At 40.0% G+C, this 21,559-nt stretch overlaps 1 protein-coding gene across 4 annotated transcripts in view; it reads right to left on the reverse strand.

Annotated features, from left to right (window-relative positions):
• The window catches only part of LOC136875406 (sodium-coupled monocarboxylate transporter 1), a 238,344-nt gene that overhangs the window by 199,664 nt on the left and 17,121 nt on the right, over positions 1-21,559 (reverse strand). For all 4 annotated transcript variants that reach the window (XM_068228195.1, XM_068228197.1, XM_068228196.1 and 1 more), the window contains one exon: positions 974-1,133. In XM_068228195.1, the coding sequence (XP_068084296.1) occupies positions 974-1,133 (160 nt within the window). The remainder of the gene's footprint in view (positions 1-973; positions 1,134-21,559) is intronic.

Raw genomic sequence — 21,559 nt, forward strand, 5'->3', positions numbered from 1 at the left:
TGAAGATATCAGCCAAAGGAAGAGAAGGGCCACGAAGGGCGTGAAAATGAAAGACTCCCTAGCCCTCGCAAACCTAATAGCGTCGGGGTCTGAAAAGAATAAGAGTTGACCAAGGGAGGTCGGATAGGATAGATGAAAGTGAGGAGCCTGGCACAAGTAAGTGGAAGCAATGCCAGGACTCAGCTGAGGGCCCCGTGGTCGCCAACCCACGCTCCAAAGTTCAGAGCCCCTGGGGCTGTCGGACACACCTTCTACTTCCAATATTCCACAACCACACGGCACAATCCCGCAAATTCACGTCTCCAACTGTACAATAAAGAATTTGTATTTGAAATAAAGCTAGGTTATGATAACCTTCTATCAAAGCTTAGAAAACATATGACATTGTCAAAGTCTCTGATCCACTCACGGAAAATCAATAACCTTGCGCATGCGCTCTGCGCTCTGTTCAGTAAACTCAACTGTCAAGCGACATCTCGACAGAAATGTATGAATATTTAAAAAATAGAGTTATAATTATCGTCGAGCATGAACAGTCGCATGCAACTCGTCCATAATGGATTATTATTGCCATTATAGGCTTGTTGCATAATCTACTATAATATTCTCGGAATGCCTGTCTCAGTTAGGTCTTCAGCCCGAAGGCTTGGTGGACTCTCAAATATTAGCACCATCGTAGTATTGACGAGCAGTGAGGTAGTTTGCTGTTGCTTTCACACTGAGCCATAAAATGCTCTTGCAGCAGGGCCGGCCCTTTGAATAGCCCCTTTCAGAGCATCCAGTGCTCTGAATATCACTGCTCAGCTGCCTCCATGGGTCTGGCCTGACACGAGAATATGGCATTCGTCAAGCTATTTCAACAGGCGGAAGTTCACCGCACAAAACCACAATTTAATTTCACCGATGGAAAAGATAATATCAACAAGAAGGTAATGTATTTCACGATTGAGATAATTCTTAACATGTGACGTACCTCGTACGTTGATGTGAGCTGCAGGTCGTGCAACACGGGCAGGTAGACGTAGGTCATGGCAAAGCCCATGAGCACCACGCCGATGCCAATATAGAGATACTGCGTTCCATACAGGTATATCTCAGTGGGCGTGCCAAGGAGGGTGATCCCTGAGATGAAGCTGGAAATAAGAAGGAACAGTCATTTTTCAAGTAGCAGGTGTATGCATAGGTCTTTTCATGTATCACTAAGAGATGGCGCCAGCGAACAGTACGCAGCGTATGAATTTGACACATACGTCGGTTTGTTCGTCTAATAATAACCTACCAACACACACAAGTTGAGTCCGAGTCTGTGTTGTATCGCTCAGTGATCATGTCGAAGTTTGTGCCTCAGGAAGAACATTTGCGGCTCGCATTGCTTTTCTTATTTAATCAAACTAAAAAAAGGCTGTGGAAAGTCTTAGTTTGTTGGTAGAAACATAAGCTGAACAAGCTCCATCGATTAGAACATGTGAGACATGGTTTCGACAATTGAAAGGTGAAAGACAGTGCGCGCTCTGGTAGACCACAGACGTGCGAAGACGAACAATTGCAGATGTTACTGGATGATGACCCAACTCAAACTCAACAGCAATTGGCACAAGTGTCACAAGAAACACAGCGGAGGATCAGTACGACAATGCACCGTCTCACAGTGAAAGACACCTTGGAATCGCTTGTATGGGACATCCTTCCGCACCCGCCGTACTGCCCCGACCTGGCGCCATCTCACTATCACCTCTAGCACTTCACCAATTTCTAGGAAGTTGGAAAATGGCTCGTCGAATGGTTTGCCGCAATAGACAAGCAGTTTTTCTGGCATGGTATTCATAACTTACCTGAAAGATGGGCGAAGTGTGTAAAAGCCGATGGCCAATATTTTGAATGAACAAAAAATGAATTTCCCTTGAAAATTACGAGTTTTCTTTACCACAAAACCGACAAAAACGTATTCATACACCTGGTACTTCTCAAACGTTAGGGGCCAACAAGCCACTGGCGGAGCATTACACCACCTTGCACTCTTCGTTCGACTATACTGAGAGTCAACCCTTTGATATTAGTCAGACTTCTGGTCAGTGAAAAGGTTTCCGAAGCGCTAAATAGTTACTAGGTTTGTTGCTCGTTCCTGAAGTCAGGAGCGTCCTTCAGTTTGGTTAGATATTCTGGTGAACCGACTTGACGAATTAAAATGTTTGTGCTCTATAAATATGGAAAATATATCACAGGTTGTATGTTATTCTGATTCGTTACCAACTCTTATAATTGATACGTAAATGGCTGTGAATAGTTATTGTACTCAGGTGTATGTAGCTAAATAAATAATTATTTAACATGAGATTGATATTTTATTGTACTGAGTACTTTGTAAGCTTTGTTCGAGTTCATTCCATTGCTGATAAGTTCGCATAATATTTACGACGTTGAAGAAAACTGTTGGCAATACTGACTGCAGCAGCGTATTCAGTATTCATAACGGCTGCCGTCTGTGAGCAACACGTGTGTGATGCTGTGAAATGCTTTGAAGCTAACAAAAGTGGAGAAAAATTAAGTTGAAAATCTAAACAAATTGTTTTAAACGTTTGCAGTAGCCTACGAGACGAGAATCCGCTGTGGACTGTGGAAGACGTGGTGAAAAAGACCGCGCAGCTGACCGGCGTTTCTGTGTACAGTGTTTACGCCGCTCCACGGAAAATTGAAGTCTCTGGCGACAGGTCGACCGGCGTCCAAAGGGCAGAGAGTTCATGTGACACAATATTCTGATTTTGTTTTAAGTGGCGTTCGGAGAAAAGTGCATAGATTTTTCTTAAGAACGAAATTCCGACTGTTTGATAGAAGACTGAAATATGGCTGACGTACGTGCGTGTGATCAGCTCCTCAATCAAAGTGAATTAGCAGGTGTTATTTCCTAGTAATATATATCAAGCATTGTGTTAAAGTGTGCAAACATAATCTGAAAGTGTCTCCCTGTCGTGGCCATATTTTTATCAGTTCATTAAAATATTCCATTGTGAAACAAGATGACCAGGAACAACAAGCGCAACAGCAAGGAAGCGACCGTCACGAGGATCCTGAATGACACTCTCAGCTCGGGTAACAGAATTATAGAGGCGATCGCAACGAGTGGCCACACTTATTGTAAAGGGACTAGAGAACTCTCTCCAGTTCAATGCTGAACTTGTAGCGGATTTAAAGAACAAACTTGACTGTCGGGACAAGGAAATCCAGGCACTTCGGTCAGAATTCGAAGCTAGAAGCGAGTCTCTCGAACAATATACTGTAGTAGGAGAAATAACCTTAGAATCTTTGGAGTGCAGGAGAGCTCACAAGAAAATACTGACGAACTTGCCGCAAACGTCTTCAGAGATATAGGCGTGAATATACGGTAAATATCAATGATATGGGCCTAAATCAGTAGGGAAAACTCGGCCTATCATTGTCAAGTTTACTTCCTATCGTACACGACAAGAAGTATTCCATAACAAAAGGAGACTAAAGAGCACTCATGTTACCATCCGCGAAGATCTCACGTCCGCTAGACTCTCCATACTGAAGGCCGCTATTCACCGTTTCCATGTAGGCAACTGTTGGACTGCAGACGGTGATCTCATCATTCATCATTAAGAAACCCGATGGGGGTAAAGTGCGCTTTAACCGGGTGTGTGACTTACCAGAGGATAGAGGTAGCAACTAAACTTGACTGTTCTGATCTCTATTTACTTTATTTTATTTTATTTTAATACCACCTTAGTGTAATTTAATTAGATTAGCTCAATGTAGTTAGATTATTTCATTCACATAATTATTCATTTTTCATAAGGTCGTTACAAGAAGTAATGGGTCACTCTCCTCTCACAAGGCCTCACTCACCCCTCCACTCTCCACAAACTGAACACGACCTTGTGACAACTGTCCACTGACCCCTCCTGGAATTACCCACTTCCTTCTCTCTAAGGTAACAGAGACCATTCTTGGGACGAAAAAAAAATGGGCGTTTTCAGTTGTTTACAACGTAGAGAACAAGAATTTGTTAAAAAAGTAAAAAACTATGAAAATTGATCATTTTATAACATATAAATTACTATGCTGCACCGTGAAAGACAACGCCCACTTTTACCGAACATGAACATGAAAACTGTGCAATAAATTTTGAGGGGAGTAGCGGTGGAATGGAAGCTGAAGGTGCTGAAGATTCATTCAGACATGAGGAGTGAGTAGTATACAACCAATATGTAGGAGATGGGGATAGAGTAGGCCATACGGAGATCAAGTTTCAATCGAAAAGCTGTACGTCCAGAAACGCTTAGCTGCTCGGCTTCGTAGATTGAAAAAAGAACTTGTTGGGAAACTGTTATCTGATGGGAAAGGAATTGGTGGTCCATGGTGTCATTGACCGTCTGCAGAATTACTATAGCCAAGCCATTAGGAGTATGTTTCAAAACTGCAAATCTGAGGAGAGAGTTTGACAATGCCCCGATCAAGGATAGAAGACAAGAAAGCATTATGATCTGTCTGCCAAATCTCGACACAAACCGGTACAAGAGTATCGATTAAGTAAAATGAAGTAATGTTATGTTATCTATAATATCAATATGGAAAGTTAGCATACTAATTTACTTATGGTACAAGAAAAATGTTACGGGTGAAACGTATAATAATATTATAATGCAGGTGGCCCTGCGCTATGTCTGAGTCAACGATTAAACTTGAGGAGTTCATTATGTCATAACAGTTTACACTTTAGTTGACAGCAGCAACTTAAACAAATACACTATAGAGTATATTATACACTACAGTGTATTTGACTTAAAGCGATCTCCTACGAAAGCGCTCTCACTTGGAAGACATGCGGACTATCTGAACTCTGAAGGTCAAATTCTGTCTATAAGCTGCTACTAGTGACAGTTCCCATTTCCCAGTTACTGTTTTCACTAGTACATTATTCTGTTGTAGTTACTCGTTAACCAGTTATTCTTTGTCATCGCTACATTTATAACAGTGACGGACATGTAACTGTGACAAAGTAATTGCTACGTTATTTTTCAGCCATCTCTAGTCTCCATATGCTCATCTAAATGTACAATTCATTGTCAGCTCATTTCCACGAACTTAAAGAACTTGTCTCGGACGTATTTGATGTTTGCCTTCTCACTGAAATCTGGCTTCATGATCTGATCCCTTCGTAGATTTTCAACATACCTGGCTACTAACATAAAGAAATAAATGAACTGGATTAAAGCCACTATATATATATTTAATAATAAAGCCAAGCTTTCAGCCAAATTGCATTGGCCTTCATCAGGGCATGTGAAGTTTTGCCTCCGACAGTGAGCAACGAAATTCTCCGCAGGAACGTGGAAGTCATGCCCGCACTATCCACGGCCTACCCCCAGTAACTGGACTCAAGGATCGTGGCGCTGTGCTGTGGTGGTTGGGAGGGAAGTTACTGATGCACCGCCCTCTGTCGACAGTTTGAGTGCGTCCCGCTGTGCCATGGTGGTGTTATGTATGTATTTGTGTAGTACAGGTCTCCATGTATTTGATAACTTGAAGCCGTCTTCCCTGTTGATGTTATTTGGGCGCAGCTCTATCTCTATGGCTTCCCTCACAAGACGAGCATAGAAGTCTTTTACAGGCGCGATGACCTTCGCCTGGTCAAAGAGGATTTCATGGTCTGTACTGTAGAAATGTTCTGCTATGGCAGACTGGCTTATAGCGTTCTCCGTGGAGGATGAAAGAGCGACATTCTTTACTGATCTGATGTGCTCTTTCACCCTGGTGCTAACAAGCCTTTTTGTCATGCCAACATATGAACAACTACAGCCACACGGAATTTCATATACGCCCGGTGTTTCAAGATGAGGTTTTTCTTTGACTGGTCGAAACAGGGATTTGAGCTTTCGGTCTGCGGTGAAAACTGAAATTGTATTGTACTTCTTAAGAATGCGCCCTATTCTGTCAGCTATACCTGCCACGTAAGGAAAGAATACCTTTTTCTTTTTGCTGTATTCCTGGCTGGTACTATCCAAGTTAGGCTCCTTGATCTTCATAGCTCCTGTTATGTCTCCAGATGTATAGCCGTTTTTCTTCATGGATGTTGTCAGTTCTCTCAATGCACTCGAGCGGTTATCATCGTCTACAACATTATTCACCCTAGTATATAACGTTCGAAGGAGAGCTGCTTTTTGGGAGGGGTGGTGATGTGAATACTTATGAAGGTATCTCTCAGAATGTGTAGGTTTCTTGTACATTGCATGGCCTAGTGTACCATCGTTCTGCTTGTATACTAACACATCAAGAAAAGGTAATTTGCCTTCATTTTCTACTTGCATTGTGAACTTGATCTTACTGTTAATGGAATTTAGGTGCTCCAAACATTCATTTAAAGTTTCCCTTCATGTGGCCGGACAGAAAATGTGTTATCCACGTAACGATAGAAGCACTTAGGTTTCAATGGCGCTGTTGTTAATGTAGTAGACTCAAAGTGTTCCTTACAAACATTAGCAGCCACTGGTGACAAAGAAGTACAATATAATTCCACTTTTCACCGCAGACCGGAAGCTCAAATTTCTGTTTCGACCAGTCAAAGAAAACCCACATCTTGAAACACCGGGCGTATATGAAATTGCATGTGGCTGTGGTTGTTCATATGTTGGCATGACAAAAAGGCTTGTTAGCGCCAGGGTGAAAGAACACATCAGATCGGTAAAGAATGTCGCTCTTTCATCCTCCACGGAGAACGCTATAAGCCAGTCTGCCATAGCAGAACATTTCTACAGTACAGACCATGAAATCCTCTTTGACCAGGCGAAGGTCATCGCGCCTGTAAAAGACTTCTATGCTTGTCTTGTGAGGGAAGCCACAGAGATAGAGCTGCGCCCAAATAACATCAACAGGGAAGACAGCTTCAAGTTATCAAATACATGGAGACCTGTACTACACAAATACATACATAACACCACCATGGCACAGCGGGACGCACTCAAACTGTCGACAGAGGGCGGTGAATCAGTAACTTCCCACCCAACCACCACAGCACAGCGCCACGATCCTTGAGTCCAGTTAGTGGGGTAGGCCGTGGATAGTACGGGCATGACTTCCACATTCCTTCCGAGAATTTCTTTGCTCACTGTCGGAGGCAAAACTTCACATGCCCTGATGAAGGCCAATGCAATTTGGCTGAAAGCTTGGATTTATTATTAAATAAATGTATATATAGTGGCTTTAATCCAGTTCATTTATTTCTTTATGTTAATACAATGAGCCACGAAAACCTACGTTCATTAATACCTGGCTACTGTTTACTTCGGAACGACAGAGCAGGAAAGAGGGGAGGAGGTGTGGTAGCGATAGTCAAAACCAGTTTAAAGCCTAGGATAATTGCATGTTCAGATAGCGAATACAATAGACGACCCGAGTTCCTGCTCTTGAAAATAATCGTAGCCAATCAGAAATGTGCTGTCTCTGTAGCGTCTGCGATTGGACATTTGGAAGACGTAGAGAACGCATTGTTACACGTACTTTAGCAATATGAACATGTAATTGTCATGGGCGACTTTAAAACAGACACCGGAAACAACAATGCCGAGTGTCGGCAGCTTATAAACATGAGCATTTTGCAAACACACCCTTCTCACCACACCGCCACGTCACACACGACAATCGACTTATGATTGTCAAGATTACAGACAAGATACTACAGCACGGACAGACATCTGTACCAGGAATTTCAGCTCATGACCTAATATACATATCCTACTCCTTAAAGACACGAAAGACAAAACCAAGGACTCTTACATTCAGAGATCTCTCTAAAATTGACTACAGTATGATCACTGAAGACGCACTAGATGTTCCATAGCAGCATATGCTGACAGCTGACGACATCTATATATATAAAATAAGAGTTTTGTCTGTACACTGCCCAGAATTTGAAAATAATGGTATTTCTGTATCGGTCATGTCCATAGTAACAAGGAAATGCATTTTTTACTTTTCCGTAATTTCTGTCTGTCTGTATGTATGTACACGCATCACGAGAAAACGGCTGAAGAGAATTTAATGAAAATCGGAATGTGAAGTCGGGTAATGAACCACTACAATCTAGGCTATAAATTATTTTATTCACCCTGAGTGAAATGGTAGTTCAGGGGAAGGCCTGAAATTTAATTCTCAAATATTTATGTTATTAGTGGTCGTGTCTTAATGAAAATCGGTATGCAAAGTAGGGGTAATAAGTCCATATAATCTATGCCATAAATAATTGTATTCACTCTGAGTGAAATGGCAGTTTAGGGGAATGGCTAAAATTTAACTCTCAAATATTTATGCTATTAGTGGTCGTATCTTAATTGAAATCGGTAGACAAAGATGGGAAATAAGTCGCTACAATATAGGCTATACATAATTGTATTCATGCTGAGAAAAATGGTAGTTTACGGCAAGGCCTAAAATTTAATTCTCAAATATTTATTATATTAGTGGTCGTATCTTCGTGAAAATTGGTATGCAAAGTCGGGGAATAAGTCGCTATAATCTAGGCCATTAATAGTTTTATTCACACTGAGTGAAATGGTAGTTTAGGGGAAGGCCTGAAGAGTGTAATCTATATAAATATAAAATAAGAGTTTTGTCTGTACATTGCTCAGAATTTGAAAAGAATGGTATTTCCGTATCGGTCATGTCCACAGTAACGAGGACATGCTTTTTGTACTTTTCCGTAATGTCTGTCTGTCTGTCTGTCTGTCTGTCTGTCTGTCTGTCTGTCTGTCTGTCTGTCTGTCTGTCTGTCTGTCTGTCTGTCTGTCTGTCTGTCTGTCTGTCTGTCTGTCTGTCTGTCTGTCTGTCTGTCTGTCTGTCTGTCTGTCTGTCTGTCTGTCTGTACACGCATCACGAGAAAACGGCTGAAGAGAATTTAATGAAAATCGGAATGTAAAGTCGGGTAATGAACCTCTACAATCTAGGCTATAAATTAGTTTATTCACGCTGAGTGAAATGGTAGTTTAGGGGAAGGCCTGAAATGTAATTCTCAAATAAGTTATTTATGTTAATAGTGGTCGTATCGATAAATACTTCATAACTAACATAACATTACTTAAGTCGTAAGTTAGTAGTAGTTATATAAGAAGTTATTAAATTACCAATCACTTATGTCTTATACATTGTTACCGTACCGCATATAACCGCAGAGATATTCATGAATTTGTATTTTTGTTACTAAGTCCATATCAGCACCGAGTCACGAGAAAATGGGTAAACAGAATTTAGTGAAAATAGGTATGTAAAGTCTGAGAATAAGGAAATACAGTCTATATAAATAATTTTGAAGACGCCCTAATATCACAAAGTCGAAAGAAAACTAATGTGAAGGCCTGCAATATAGAAAGCTCATAAACTTTATCAACAATAACATTACATTGACCATTGTTTGTTGTGATGTGCTTTTTGTCTTCTGTTTCCACTCATCCCCGATAGATAGGATTACTGCAGCGTACCGAGGTTTTTTAAATTTGCTTTATGTCGCATGGCACAGGTCTTATGGCGATGATGGTATAGGAAAAGATTAGGGGTGTGAAGGAAGCGGCCTAGTTTTTAATTAAGGTACAGACTGGTGTGCCTGGTGTGAAAATGGGAAACCACGGAATACCATCTTCAGGGATGCCGGCAGTGGGGTTCGAATCCACTATCTCCCGGATGTAAGCTCACAGCTGCACGCCTCTAACCACACGGCCAACTCGCCTGGTCGTACCGAGTGTAACAGCCTGCGTGTATATTGGCAGGAAGTAGCTGGAGAGTTAGATAACTTTCATCTTTAGCATGCCATTCCTCTGGTATTTTCTGGTATTACTGGTACGTAACACACTGGTTCATCATAGCATTCGAGCTATTCAATCTCTACTCTGAGGCACTGATAGGAATGAGTAGTGTGAATATTTAACGGAATAATGACAGAGGAGTGTTCACGGCAGTCTGCGACCTGGTTATTCCAGCTCTGGAACTTTGGACTGTTAGATCGGCACCGTAGTACTATTCCTTGAAAGTGAGAATGTGTGCGGTTTTTCATTTGATCGAGTATTTTATATGATAACATTGCTTTCAAGCGCTACATTCCTACTGACGTTTTTGTAATGACCTATGTTGAATTCAGTTAGGAAAACTACCAAGTCAGTCTTCCTGAGAATCCCGTAGCGAAGCACGGGTACATCAGCTAGTTAACATTAAAGTAAACATATTTAACGAATATCTGACAGCGCTCTATGATCGACACGCCCCTCCGAAAACAGTACGGTTAACACGAGTCCCAGCACCGTGGCTATACCTGGAGCTAAAGGAGTTAATGCCGCACATAGAAAGTTTAAGCGACAACCAACACAAGAAAATTTGACGCATTTAAACGCCTACGAAATAAAACATCGCAGGCAGTACTCAACGCTAGAATTAGACATGCACATACCCTGCTAAAACAAAATACTAGAGCTGCTATGGCGTGGAAAGAACTAAGACACATGGGAATAGGTAAACAAAGAGGACTCCCTCAATACATATTTTACCACTCCCGGACATGCCATTGACAGTGAAAGAAAACATAGAACGCTATACAGCAATTACAACTCCCCTGCACCTGACAGAGAAGAATTCTACTTTTCAATATGTGACACCCTTGCAAGTTAAACAAGCCATGTTTAGAATAAAATCGAAGTCCAAAGGGATAGACAACATAGAAATAGAACTTATTAAGACATACTGTTATCGACCCGCTCGCTAAAAAATCACCGCCTGAAGACGTAACCGACTACAGACCTGTGAGCATATCATCGCTCCTTTCAAAGTCTCCAACTACTTGTAAACACACGATATTCTTGACGAATACCAGCCTGGTTTTCGACGTAACCACAGCACTAGCACTGCACTATTTAAGGTTACGAACGACATTCGCAACACGATGGACAAAAGACAAGTTACCATCCTAGCTCTTCTTGACTTTTCTGAAGCTTTTGACTCAGTTGACATAGACATACTACTTTCCAAACTATTTAAACTCCAGTTCTCGTCAAACAGTATTGAGTGGATGAATTCGCACCTCCGCGGTCGTCTGCGGTGTGTAAGAAATAACAATAATGAATATGCATCCTGGCGATCCGTAGAGGTTGGTGTTACTCAGGGGTCTATCTTAGGACCGCTCTTATTTTTCTGTCTATATCAATGATATTACGTCGTCGGTAAACAGCTGCAGACACCACATGTACGCTGACGATATACAACTATACTTGCACTGTCAACCGGAAAGACTAACCGATGAAATTTAAAAAAAAATTCAATAGAGACTTACAAGAAATCTGTAACTGGACTGACATGCATGGACTTACATTAAATAACGTAAAATCTCAAGCTATAATCATTTCACATCCTCGGCTTTGTTCAAAAATCATAAGCAACTTCACCTTACCAAAACTCTACCTACAAAATTCACCCAGAAAGTCACAGTTTTCTATTCATTAAGGTATAGATAACTCATCCAAAAGACTTTCATTGCGGAAATCAAAGGCAAGTCAGCTCAAATTTGTATAATTAGATAGCGCTTGGACACCGTGTACCTGAATTTTAAGTGCATATTCCGGACAACAGTATAGTAATTTTCAGAAAATGCTACATGCTATATAAAATACATACCTTTGTCTAATATAATCACATTGCAAGTTAAAGAAATATTCAGTTCTGACGTCTTTACTGAGCCCTCACATAATAATAACTGCACGCTCGCCTCGCCAGGTGCAACCATATCAGATGGGTATCTGTTGAGAGACCAGACTAACGAATGGTTCATCGAAAGGGGGGTACCAGCCTTTCGGTAGTTACAAGGGCGGCAGTCTAGATGATTGACTGATACGGCCTTGTAATAATACTCAACATGGCTTAGCTGTGTTGATACTGCTACACGGCTGAAAGCAACGGGAAACTACAGCCGTAACTACCTCCCGAGGACATGCAGCTCTCTCTGTATGAAGGATGTACTGATGATGGCTTCCTCCCGGGTAAAATATTCCGGAGGTAAACTAGTCCCCCATTCGGATCTCCGGGTGGGGACTACACGAGAGGGGGTGACCATCAGGAAGATGGATACTGACATTCTGCGAGTCGGAGCGTGGAATGTTAGAAGTTTGAATCGTTGTGGTAGGTTAGAGAATCTGAAAAGGGAGATGGATAGGCTAAAGTTAGATGTAGTTGGTATAAGTGAAGTACGTTGGCAGGAAGAACAGGATTTTTGGTCAGGCGACTACATAATTATCAACACGAAATCAAACAGGGGAAATGCAGGAGTTGGTTTAATAATGAATAAGAAAATACGACAGCGGATAAGCTACTACGACCAGCATAGTGAAAGAATTATTGTCGCCAAGATAGACACCAAACCAATGCCCACCACAATAGTGCAGGCCTATATGCCTACTAGTTCAGCGAATGATGAAGAAATCGAAAGAATAGATGAGGAGATAGAAGATTTAATACAATATGTTAAAGGTGACGAGAATCTAATTGTGATGGGAGACTGGAATGCAGTGGTGGGCCAAGGAAGAGAAGGTAGCACAGTAGGAGAATTTGGACTGGGACAAAGGAACGAAAGAGGAAGTCGGCTGGTTGAATTCTGCACTGATCATAATTTAGTCCTCGCCAATACTTGGTTCAAACACCACAAACGACGGCTGTATACGTGGACGAGACCTGGAGACACTGGAAGGTATCAAATAGACTTCATTACGATTAGGCAGAGATTCAGAAACCAGGTGTTGGATTGCAAAACTTTCCCAGGAGCAGACGTGGACTCTGACCACAACTTGTTGGTCATGAAATGCCATCTGAAGTTGAAGAAATTGAAGAAAGGAAAGAATGCAAAAAGATGGGATCTAGACAAGTTGAAAGAAAAGAGTGTGAGGGATTGTTTCAAGGAACATGTTGCACAAGGACTAAGTGAAAAGGCCGAAGGAAACACAGTAGAGGAAGAGTGGAGAGTCATGAAAAATGAAGTCAGTAGGGCTGCTGAAGAAATGTTAGGAAGGAAGAAAACTCAACTAAGAATCAGTGGATAACTCAGGAGATACTAGACCTGATTGATGAACGACGAAAATACAAGAATGCTAGAAATGAAGAGGGCAGAAAAGAATACAGGCGATTAAAGAATGAAGTGGATAAAAAGTGCAAGGTAGCTAAGGAAGAATGGCTGAAGGAGAAGTGCAAGGATGTTGAAGGCTGTATGGTCCTGGGAAAGGTAGATGCTGCATACAGGAAAATCAAGGAAACCTTTGGAGAAAGGAAATCTAGGTGCATGAATATTAAGAGCTCAGATGGAAATCCACTTCTAGGGAAAGAAGACAAAGCAGAAAGATGGCAAGAGCATATCCAACAGTTGTATCAAGGTAACGATGTAGATAATTTGGTTCTGGAACATGAAGAGGCTGTTGATGCTGATGAAATGGGAGACCCAATTTTGAGGTCAGAGTTTGACAGAGCTGTGAGTGACCAAAATAGGAACAAGGCACCTGGAATTGATGATATTCCCTCTGAATTACTCACTACCTTAGGAGAAACCAGCATGGCAAGATTATTTCATTTACTGTGCAAGATGTATGAGACAGGAGAAGTCCCATCCGATTTTCGGAAGAATGTTGTTATACCTATTCCCAAGAAAGCTGGTGCTGACAGGTGTGAAAACTACCGCACCATTAGTTTAGTATCTCATGCCTGCAAAATTTTAACACGTATTATTTACAGAAGAATGGAAAAACAAGTTGAAGCTGAGTTGGGGGAAGATCAATTTGGCTTCAGAAGAAATGTAGGAACACGTGAAGCAATCCTGACTTTACGTCTGATCTTAGAGGATCGAATCAAGAAGGACAAGCCCACATACATGGCATTCGTAGATCTAGAAAAGGCATTCGATAATGTTGATTGGACCAGGCTATTTATGATTCTGAAGATGATAGGAATCAGATACCGAGAACGAAGAATTATCTACAACCTATATAAAAATCAGTCTGCAGTGATAAGAATCGAGGGCTTTGAAAAAGAAGCAGCAATCCAGAAAGGAGTGAGGCAAGGCTGCAGTTTGTCCCCTCTCCTTTTCAATGTTTACATAGAACAGGCAGTAAAGGAAATCAAAGAGAAATTTGGAAAGGGAATCACAGTCCAAGGAGAGGAAATAAAAACCTTGAGATTTGCCGATGATATTGTTATTTTATCTGAGACTGCAGAAGATCTCGAGAAGTTGCTGAATGGTATGGATGAAGTCTTAGGTAAGTAGTACAAGATGAAAATAAATAAGTCCAAAACAAAAGTAATGGTGTGCAGTCGAACGAAGGCAGGTGATGTAGGAAATATTAGATTAGGAAACGAAGTCTTAAAGGAAGTAGATGAATATTGTTACTTGGGTAATAAAATAACTAACGATGGCAGAAGTAAGGAGGACATAAAATACAGACTAGCACAAGCAACGAAGAGCTTTCTTAAGAAAAGAAATTTGCTCACTTCAAACATTGATATCGGAATTAGAAAGATGTTTTTGAAGACTTTTGTGTGGAGCGTGGCATTGTATGGAAGTGAAACATGGACGATAACTAGCTCAGAAAGAAAGAGGATAGAAGCTTTTGAAATGTGGTGTTACAGAAGAATGCTGAAGGTGAGATGGACAGATCGAATCACGAATGAAGAGATACTGAATCGAATTGGTGAGAGGAGATCGATTTGGCTAAATTTGACGAGAAGAAGAGATAGAATGATAGGGCACATCTTAAGACACCCAGGACTTGTTCAGTTGGTTTTTGAAGGAAGTGTAGGTGGCAAGAACGGTAGGAGTAGACCAAGGTATGAATATGACAAACAGATTAGAGCAGATGTAGGATGCAATAGTTACGTAGAAATGAAAAGGTTAGCACAGGATAGGGTGGCATGGAGAGCTGCATCAAACCAGAGTATGGACTGATGACTCAAACACACACAATAGAAATTAGCTAATCATGTCATAATTGTGTAAATAATCATCTTCATCATCATCATCGTTCTCTTTTTCTCCTATTTTTATTTTTTATCATAATATTGTATTGTTTACTAGTTGCAAAATTTTTCAATTGTAAGTGTATTTATTTCAATTTTGCACATGTAGAAACTGTATTTTCTGGTTAGATGGAAGAGAGGGCCTAATGGCCTTAATCTTGCCAGACAAAATAAATCCATTGTATTGTAAGAATGTGACAGTTGCAGTTACCTGATTTCAGTGAGAGTACAATTGATGATCTTCAAGAGGCGGAATCTTTACTGGAACGAACGGATTTAATTCAGTGGCGTCACATGTACTAAGGTCAATCAAGGATTATCATAAACAGAAGCGCACGGTTTATTACCTTGACGAAACATGGTGTAACGCTGGACACACACCATCTAAGGTATGACAGGACAGTACGATTAAAAGCAAGCGCCAGGCTTTCTTGATGTCAGTACCGGGTTGAAAGCCCCACGTGGAAAGGGTGTCGTATCCCGGCCAACAGGTGAGACGCCGAGCGGTGAGTGGAATCACCTGATGGCTAACAACAGTACTAAAAACGAAAGGGATATAAGATGGTAATTTATAGGCGTTAGGTAAGTTGGTTGTTAAGAGTTGAAACTCATATGATTTCCTATATATGTGCGTATATTGACAGATGATGTACAAAGAATATACACGTACAATTGAAGTCGGTCACGTATTGTGACGTACTGGAACTAGCCTTCCTCAGAACGGCTACTCCAAGTAAATGCAAGTGGACTCTAAAGCATTAGAGTACCACTGAAATGCTAAGCGATGTTAAAAACAGAGTATCGTGAAATCTCACAGAGATTCCTCAAGCTTTAAGTTGCCAACTACGATAAAACCCAGAAGAACTCGGGCTTAAGTCGAGAATCAAAGTATGAATGGTGAATACCAAGTGTTAGCACCACCGTTCAACCTGATCTACTAAGAAATATTCTAAGTAGCGAGACCGCTTGGAGAATTGATCGCAACCCTCTAACGTGAGCGGAAGGCAAGGCTCCCAAAGCGAAGACTAATGCAATAAGACGCTTGTTCCTTCAATTACATACGTATTTAAAGGGACTAGCAATATGATATGAGGTTCTCCCCTCCTCTCAGATAAAGCCTTACTGGCTTACTATTGGTGCTACCACCTCCCCCATGTATCTCAAATCCCACACTATGCACGTGGCAATATTTATTAACATGAACTTGACTTCTCGCCCTTAAACCTATGCTCATAAAATAACTTCCCCATTTCTAATACTTGTCATCATAAACATGACACTGCGTCCCGTTTCACTTAATTGGGTCGCCCATTAATTTTAAGTATGGTATCCTTCAAACTACCCCCATTTTCTTGCCATCTCCAGACGACAGGACGTGACTTTTTAGATTTGTCCGTATCGACTTCCTCGTGAGACCTCTTGACCTCACACAACTCTGTTTTTAACTGTCATTCTATATCACCCCCAACACATGGCTGCTTCGACAGCAAGGCCAATGGATTGAGTTAACAAAATATTCACTATGTATTACTTATGTGCTGCTACTTGATGAAGGTTCGTGTCCCTGGACATGACACCTCCCCCCTTAGGAAAGAAACTAGTTGCCACACATGCAACTGGTTTCCACCTGAGTACACGTACATACAGGGTTAATTACCGCATGTACCTTACATGGCACATTACATTTTAGCAACATTACATTACAGTTCATAGATACACTTCAACTTATTACATTTTGACATTAATACAATTCTCTTTACCCTGCATACAATTAATATTCAAAATTACATTTCACATTACAATTAACATATTCTTTCACAGTAAACCATATTGCATTAATACATTTCAATTCATATATTCCACAGTACATGTAGTACTTAATATAACATAGTTTAGATTTAACATCTAATACATATCAATTTATATGTTTCACAGTACATATAACATTTCATTTTTTTTTTCACAGTACTGATATAACTCATTTACATATTACATTTCACATTTTTCATTTCACATTTTACAGTGATTAATACATATCAATTTATATATGTCACAGTACATATAACACTTCATTTTTTTCATTTTACAGTACTTAATATCACTCGTTTACATTTCACATTTTTTTCATTTCACATTTCACAGTAATTAACACATATCAATTTATATGCTTCACAGTACATACAACTTTACCTTCCAGCCTTCTCTGGTCGGTTTTTACTTCCGTACCAAACTCTTGGAATGGCCGGCTTCGAGATTGCAATAGCAACTCGGTTCCCCTGACTATACTTCTTGAGTAAGTCTTACAAACTTGTGCAGTCACTGCTGACACATTATCCGTACCAAACTCATAGGAATGGACGCTTGGACCGTGCCTCTCTCGACACGTCCGAACTGTGCCTCCTTAGGCCAGTCTCACAAATTTTTGTGCAGTCATTACTGACACATAACCCGTACCAAACTCATAGGAATGGACGCTTGGGTCTTGCCTCTCTCGACAAGCCCGAACTGTGCCTTCTTAGGCCAGTCTCACAAATTCTTGTGCAGCTATTACTGACATTACCCGTACCAAACTCATAGGAATGGACGCTTGGGTCTTGCCTCCCTCGACAAGCCCGAACTGTGCCTCCTTAGGCCAGTCTCATGAAATTTTACCTTAACATAAGGTTGCCTGTTCGACTCTGCCCTTTGGCAAGTCTGTTTTTTTCGTACTTTAACAATTTTAAAGTTACATTTGTTACATTACAGCCTTAACACTGTCTTACTAGTGATTCATTACTTATACAATGGTCATTGAAATTTTTCTTTTTTACTTTACTAATGTGGTTACGCTCCCTCTTTATTGCCTCCTTGGCTCTCTGATGAGAGACCTTTCATTAAGCTCTATACTGGAAGTAGTAAGATCTGTCATACTTCTACCCATGCGCTCATTTACGCGCTTACCTCTTACATACTCCTGCCTATCAAAGTGCACTGTGACGTCCTCGTCTGAACAATGTGAGTTAGGACTATTAATTATAGTTTGGCGGATACATACCTTTCCGCAACACTCATCTCCTAGCTCTGACAGTTTATGAGCAAGTCTAAATCTTTTGCAACATCTTTTGCAAAAACAGCAGGAACATAATAATAACAAAATAACAGCAATTGTTCCTCCACCTATATAAGACAGAAAATTCAACTTATCCAATTTATGATTTTGCTTTAATTCATCCTCCTGTTCAAGTATTAATTTTTCAACTGCCTCTACTTTATGACTTGCTAATTTTAATTCCTCTGCATGGTGAAGCACATTTACCAACGGTATCTTTCCTTCATCCTGCAATTGACTCAATTTAGTGTTAATTCCTAAATGATCGCAACAGTCATACTGTAACAATAGATCAGGTACAAACCCTTGATCTTTGGTACTATTTGTTTTAATTACATTTGAAGATTGAATTTTTGATTTTGGCCCAAAGGCCGTACATCTATTAAACATTGTTATTATTCCTGTACCTGTTAACTTAGCATCACTTGTGTGCAACTCTTGACATATTACTGTTATTTTTACCTCCTGTGGAGCGATATAAATCCATTTATTTTCTCTTAAGGGAAACCACATCACTTCTCGTACTCTAATTACATTTTTTTGACAATCTTGTGGCATAACCTGTGCCCCTGTCAACAATTTTACTACACATTCCTCATGTGAATGAGCTAGTTTGATAGCAAACTCTTGTTTGCATACCTTAAGTTTATCATTCAACCTCTTACAATTATTAATTTGATTTTCAGTTAACATTACATAATTTTGCCTGTTCTGGTCCAAAAGAATAAATTCATTTTCACTATTAATAAAAACAAAGTTATCTACCTCACCATTCACTCTTGTTGGGAATGGTATAACCTTAATAAGATCATATTTTACCTTATCTACCAAAGGTACCTTTACAATGTAACCAAGTATTTCTTTAGTAATGAACACTTCAATCTCTGCTATTCTAGTTATTAAATAGCCATAAGCCAGTCTCAACTCAACAGGTAATGTCATTCCTGGTGGGAAATTATTCTGTGCCTTTGAAAACGACTTTATTATATCACTAGGACTTATAATCTGAGGTTGTAAGACTCCCTTTTGAGCCAACATTATTCCATTTAACAGAATCTCATAATGATCTTTTAATTGCGCTAAGAATCCTTGCGTGTCAATTAAATGCCTATTGACCGCGATTTCAATCTCCGTTCTCCTAAATGCGCTTTCTATTTGCTCAATCTCATCCTCCAGATATCCCCGTATTGTTGCTATATTATCGCTTAATTCTTTTTCGTTCTTAGCGACGTCATACAATGAGCTATTCATTGATTGTAACGTCCTTTTTACTACAATCATCTGTTCTTTCGCGACTTTTAACATCGACAAATTCTCTGATTCAAGATCCTTAATGTGACTTTGATAATAGGCTGCATCCTGCGAATCTAAGGTTCCGAATAAAATTTTAGCAATACTTCCTACAAAATTAAGAACTCCTCGCTTCATTCTATTTTGATCTGAATTTTCCTTCTCCTCAGTCTTAGTTGTTTGTCTTATTAATTCACGCAAATTTTGAGTTTTATTTAAGTGCATAATTAAAAGCTTTACCTCATTCTCACACGTATGTGTTAAATTTACTTCCAGTTCTGAACACAATCTCATGGTTCTCTGAATGTATTTCTTACCAACATTATACGCATCATTTAACCTTCCTAAATTTACATAAGTTACTACCTTCCATTCAGTGTTATAGAGTTGAACTTCACCTAGCTTGTCGAAATAAACCCCTGGTGTGGACTCATATGGTTGGAGCTGGAAATCAATTGCCCTTCCTCCTTTCGTAAATATCGCCATCACTGCGATCGCCGCTGCTATCAGCGCCATTGACCTGCAAGTAACAGATTTGTGTTACCTTGCGTTGCCTATAATTTATTACTGGTTGTTCACAATGTATTTACATACAATTTTCCTTCTCATTTAAATATATAACTTTAATCGGTTACTGTGTACTGTAACGCGCTTCCCTCGCTTATTCATATTCAAAACGCTGTTCACTCCTGAAACTTCCTGTACTGTGTACGGGCCAACAAAGTTTGGACTTAATTTTTTGCTACGACCTCGTCTTACTGAATCATTTCTTAAAAGAACTTGGTCTCCTATCTTAAACGTTACTTCGTTTATTCTTGTATCATACTGGACTTTATTTTTCAACTTGGTTTCTATTAGAGTTTTACGTGCTACCTCGTGACTTTCTCTAAGCCTTCGAGCTAATTCCTCCACATAGCTTTCGTGTTCGTTATAATTCTTCTCGTTTGGTTTTCTCTGCAATGTCCCTGGTATATTCGCCTTTCTTCCAAATACTAATTCAAATGGTGTGAAATTAGTTGACGTACTTTTCGTTGTATTGTATACAAAAGTTGCCATTGAAATGAACTTATCCCAATCGTCTTGGGTTCCACATACATAGTGTCTCAAAAATTCAGCTAATACTGCATGAGACCTCTCTAAACTTCCGTTTGACTGTGGCCTAAATGCGGCAGTATGAATCTTCCTAATATTTAATAATCTACATAATTTCTTCATAACTTCGCTCAAAAAGTTGCTACCTTGGTCAGTTAATATTACACTTGGTATTCCAAATGTTCGTACTACATTGTCCATCAATGCCCTTGCAATTGTCTCTGCTTCTTGATTTTTCATTGGCACTGCTACTAAGTACTTCGATAACTGATCTTGACACGTTAAAATAAATTTGTTTCCGTCGAGTGTAAGTGGAAGTGGTCCAACCACATCTAACGCTATTTTCTCAAACACAATCTGCGGTGTGTCTGTGATAACCATACTCGCCTTCGTATCTGGCTTCGTAAACTTATTAGTTTGACATGAATGACATAATCGAATGTATTGCTTCATTCCTGGCCACTCAATACAATCTTTTAACCTAGCATACGTGCGTGTAATGCCTTGGTGTCCTCCAACTAAAGATGCATGAAATTCTTTCATAATCTCTTTCTTTTCATCCTCTGTTAATTTCTCTGTGAATTTCTCATCTGTTTCCATTTCTGAAACTTCTTCTTGTTCACCTCATCTAATTTGTGTATTCTGCTCAGTGCGTCTGCATTTGTATTTAACTTTCCTTGTTTATAAACAACATCGAAATCGTATTCTGCTAACTTCAATCTAAATTTTAGCAATCTTGAGGTTGGATCTTGCACATTAAATACCCATTTAAGTGGTTTATGATCCGTCACTACAGTGAACTTTCGTCCTAAGACATACGGTCTAAAATACTTTACTGCAAATACAATTCCTAACATTTCCTTTTCTGTTGTTGAATAATTTCTTTCTGCCTTATTCAATACTCTAGATATGTATGCTACTGGCAAATCGCTTCCTACCTTCCCTTGCGACAATACTGCGCCTAACGCTTCATTGCTTGCATCGGTTGTTACAATAAACGGCTTCTCGAAATCTGGATATTGTAAAATCGGATACGTTATCAACTTATTC

This window comes from Anabrus simplex, chromosome 6, assembly GCF_040414725.1.
Source record: "Anabrus simplex isolate iqAnaSimp1 chromosome 6, ASM4041472v1, whole genome shotgun sequence".
NCBI classification, from domain to species: domain Eukaryota; kingdom Metazoa; phylum Arthropoda; class Insecta; order Orthoptera; family Tettigoniidae; genus Anabrus; species Anabrus simplex.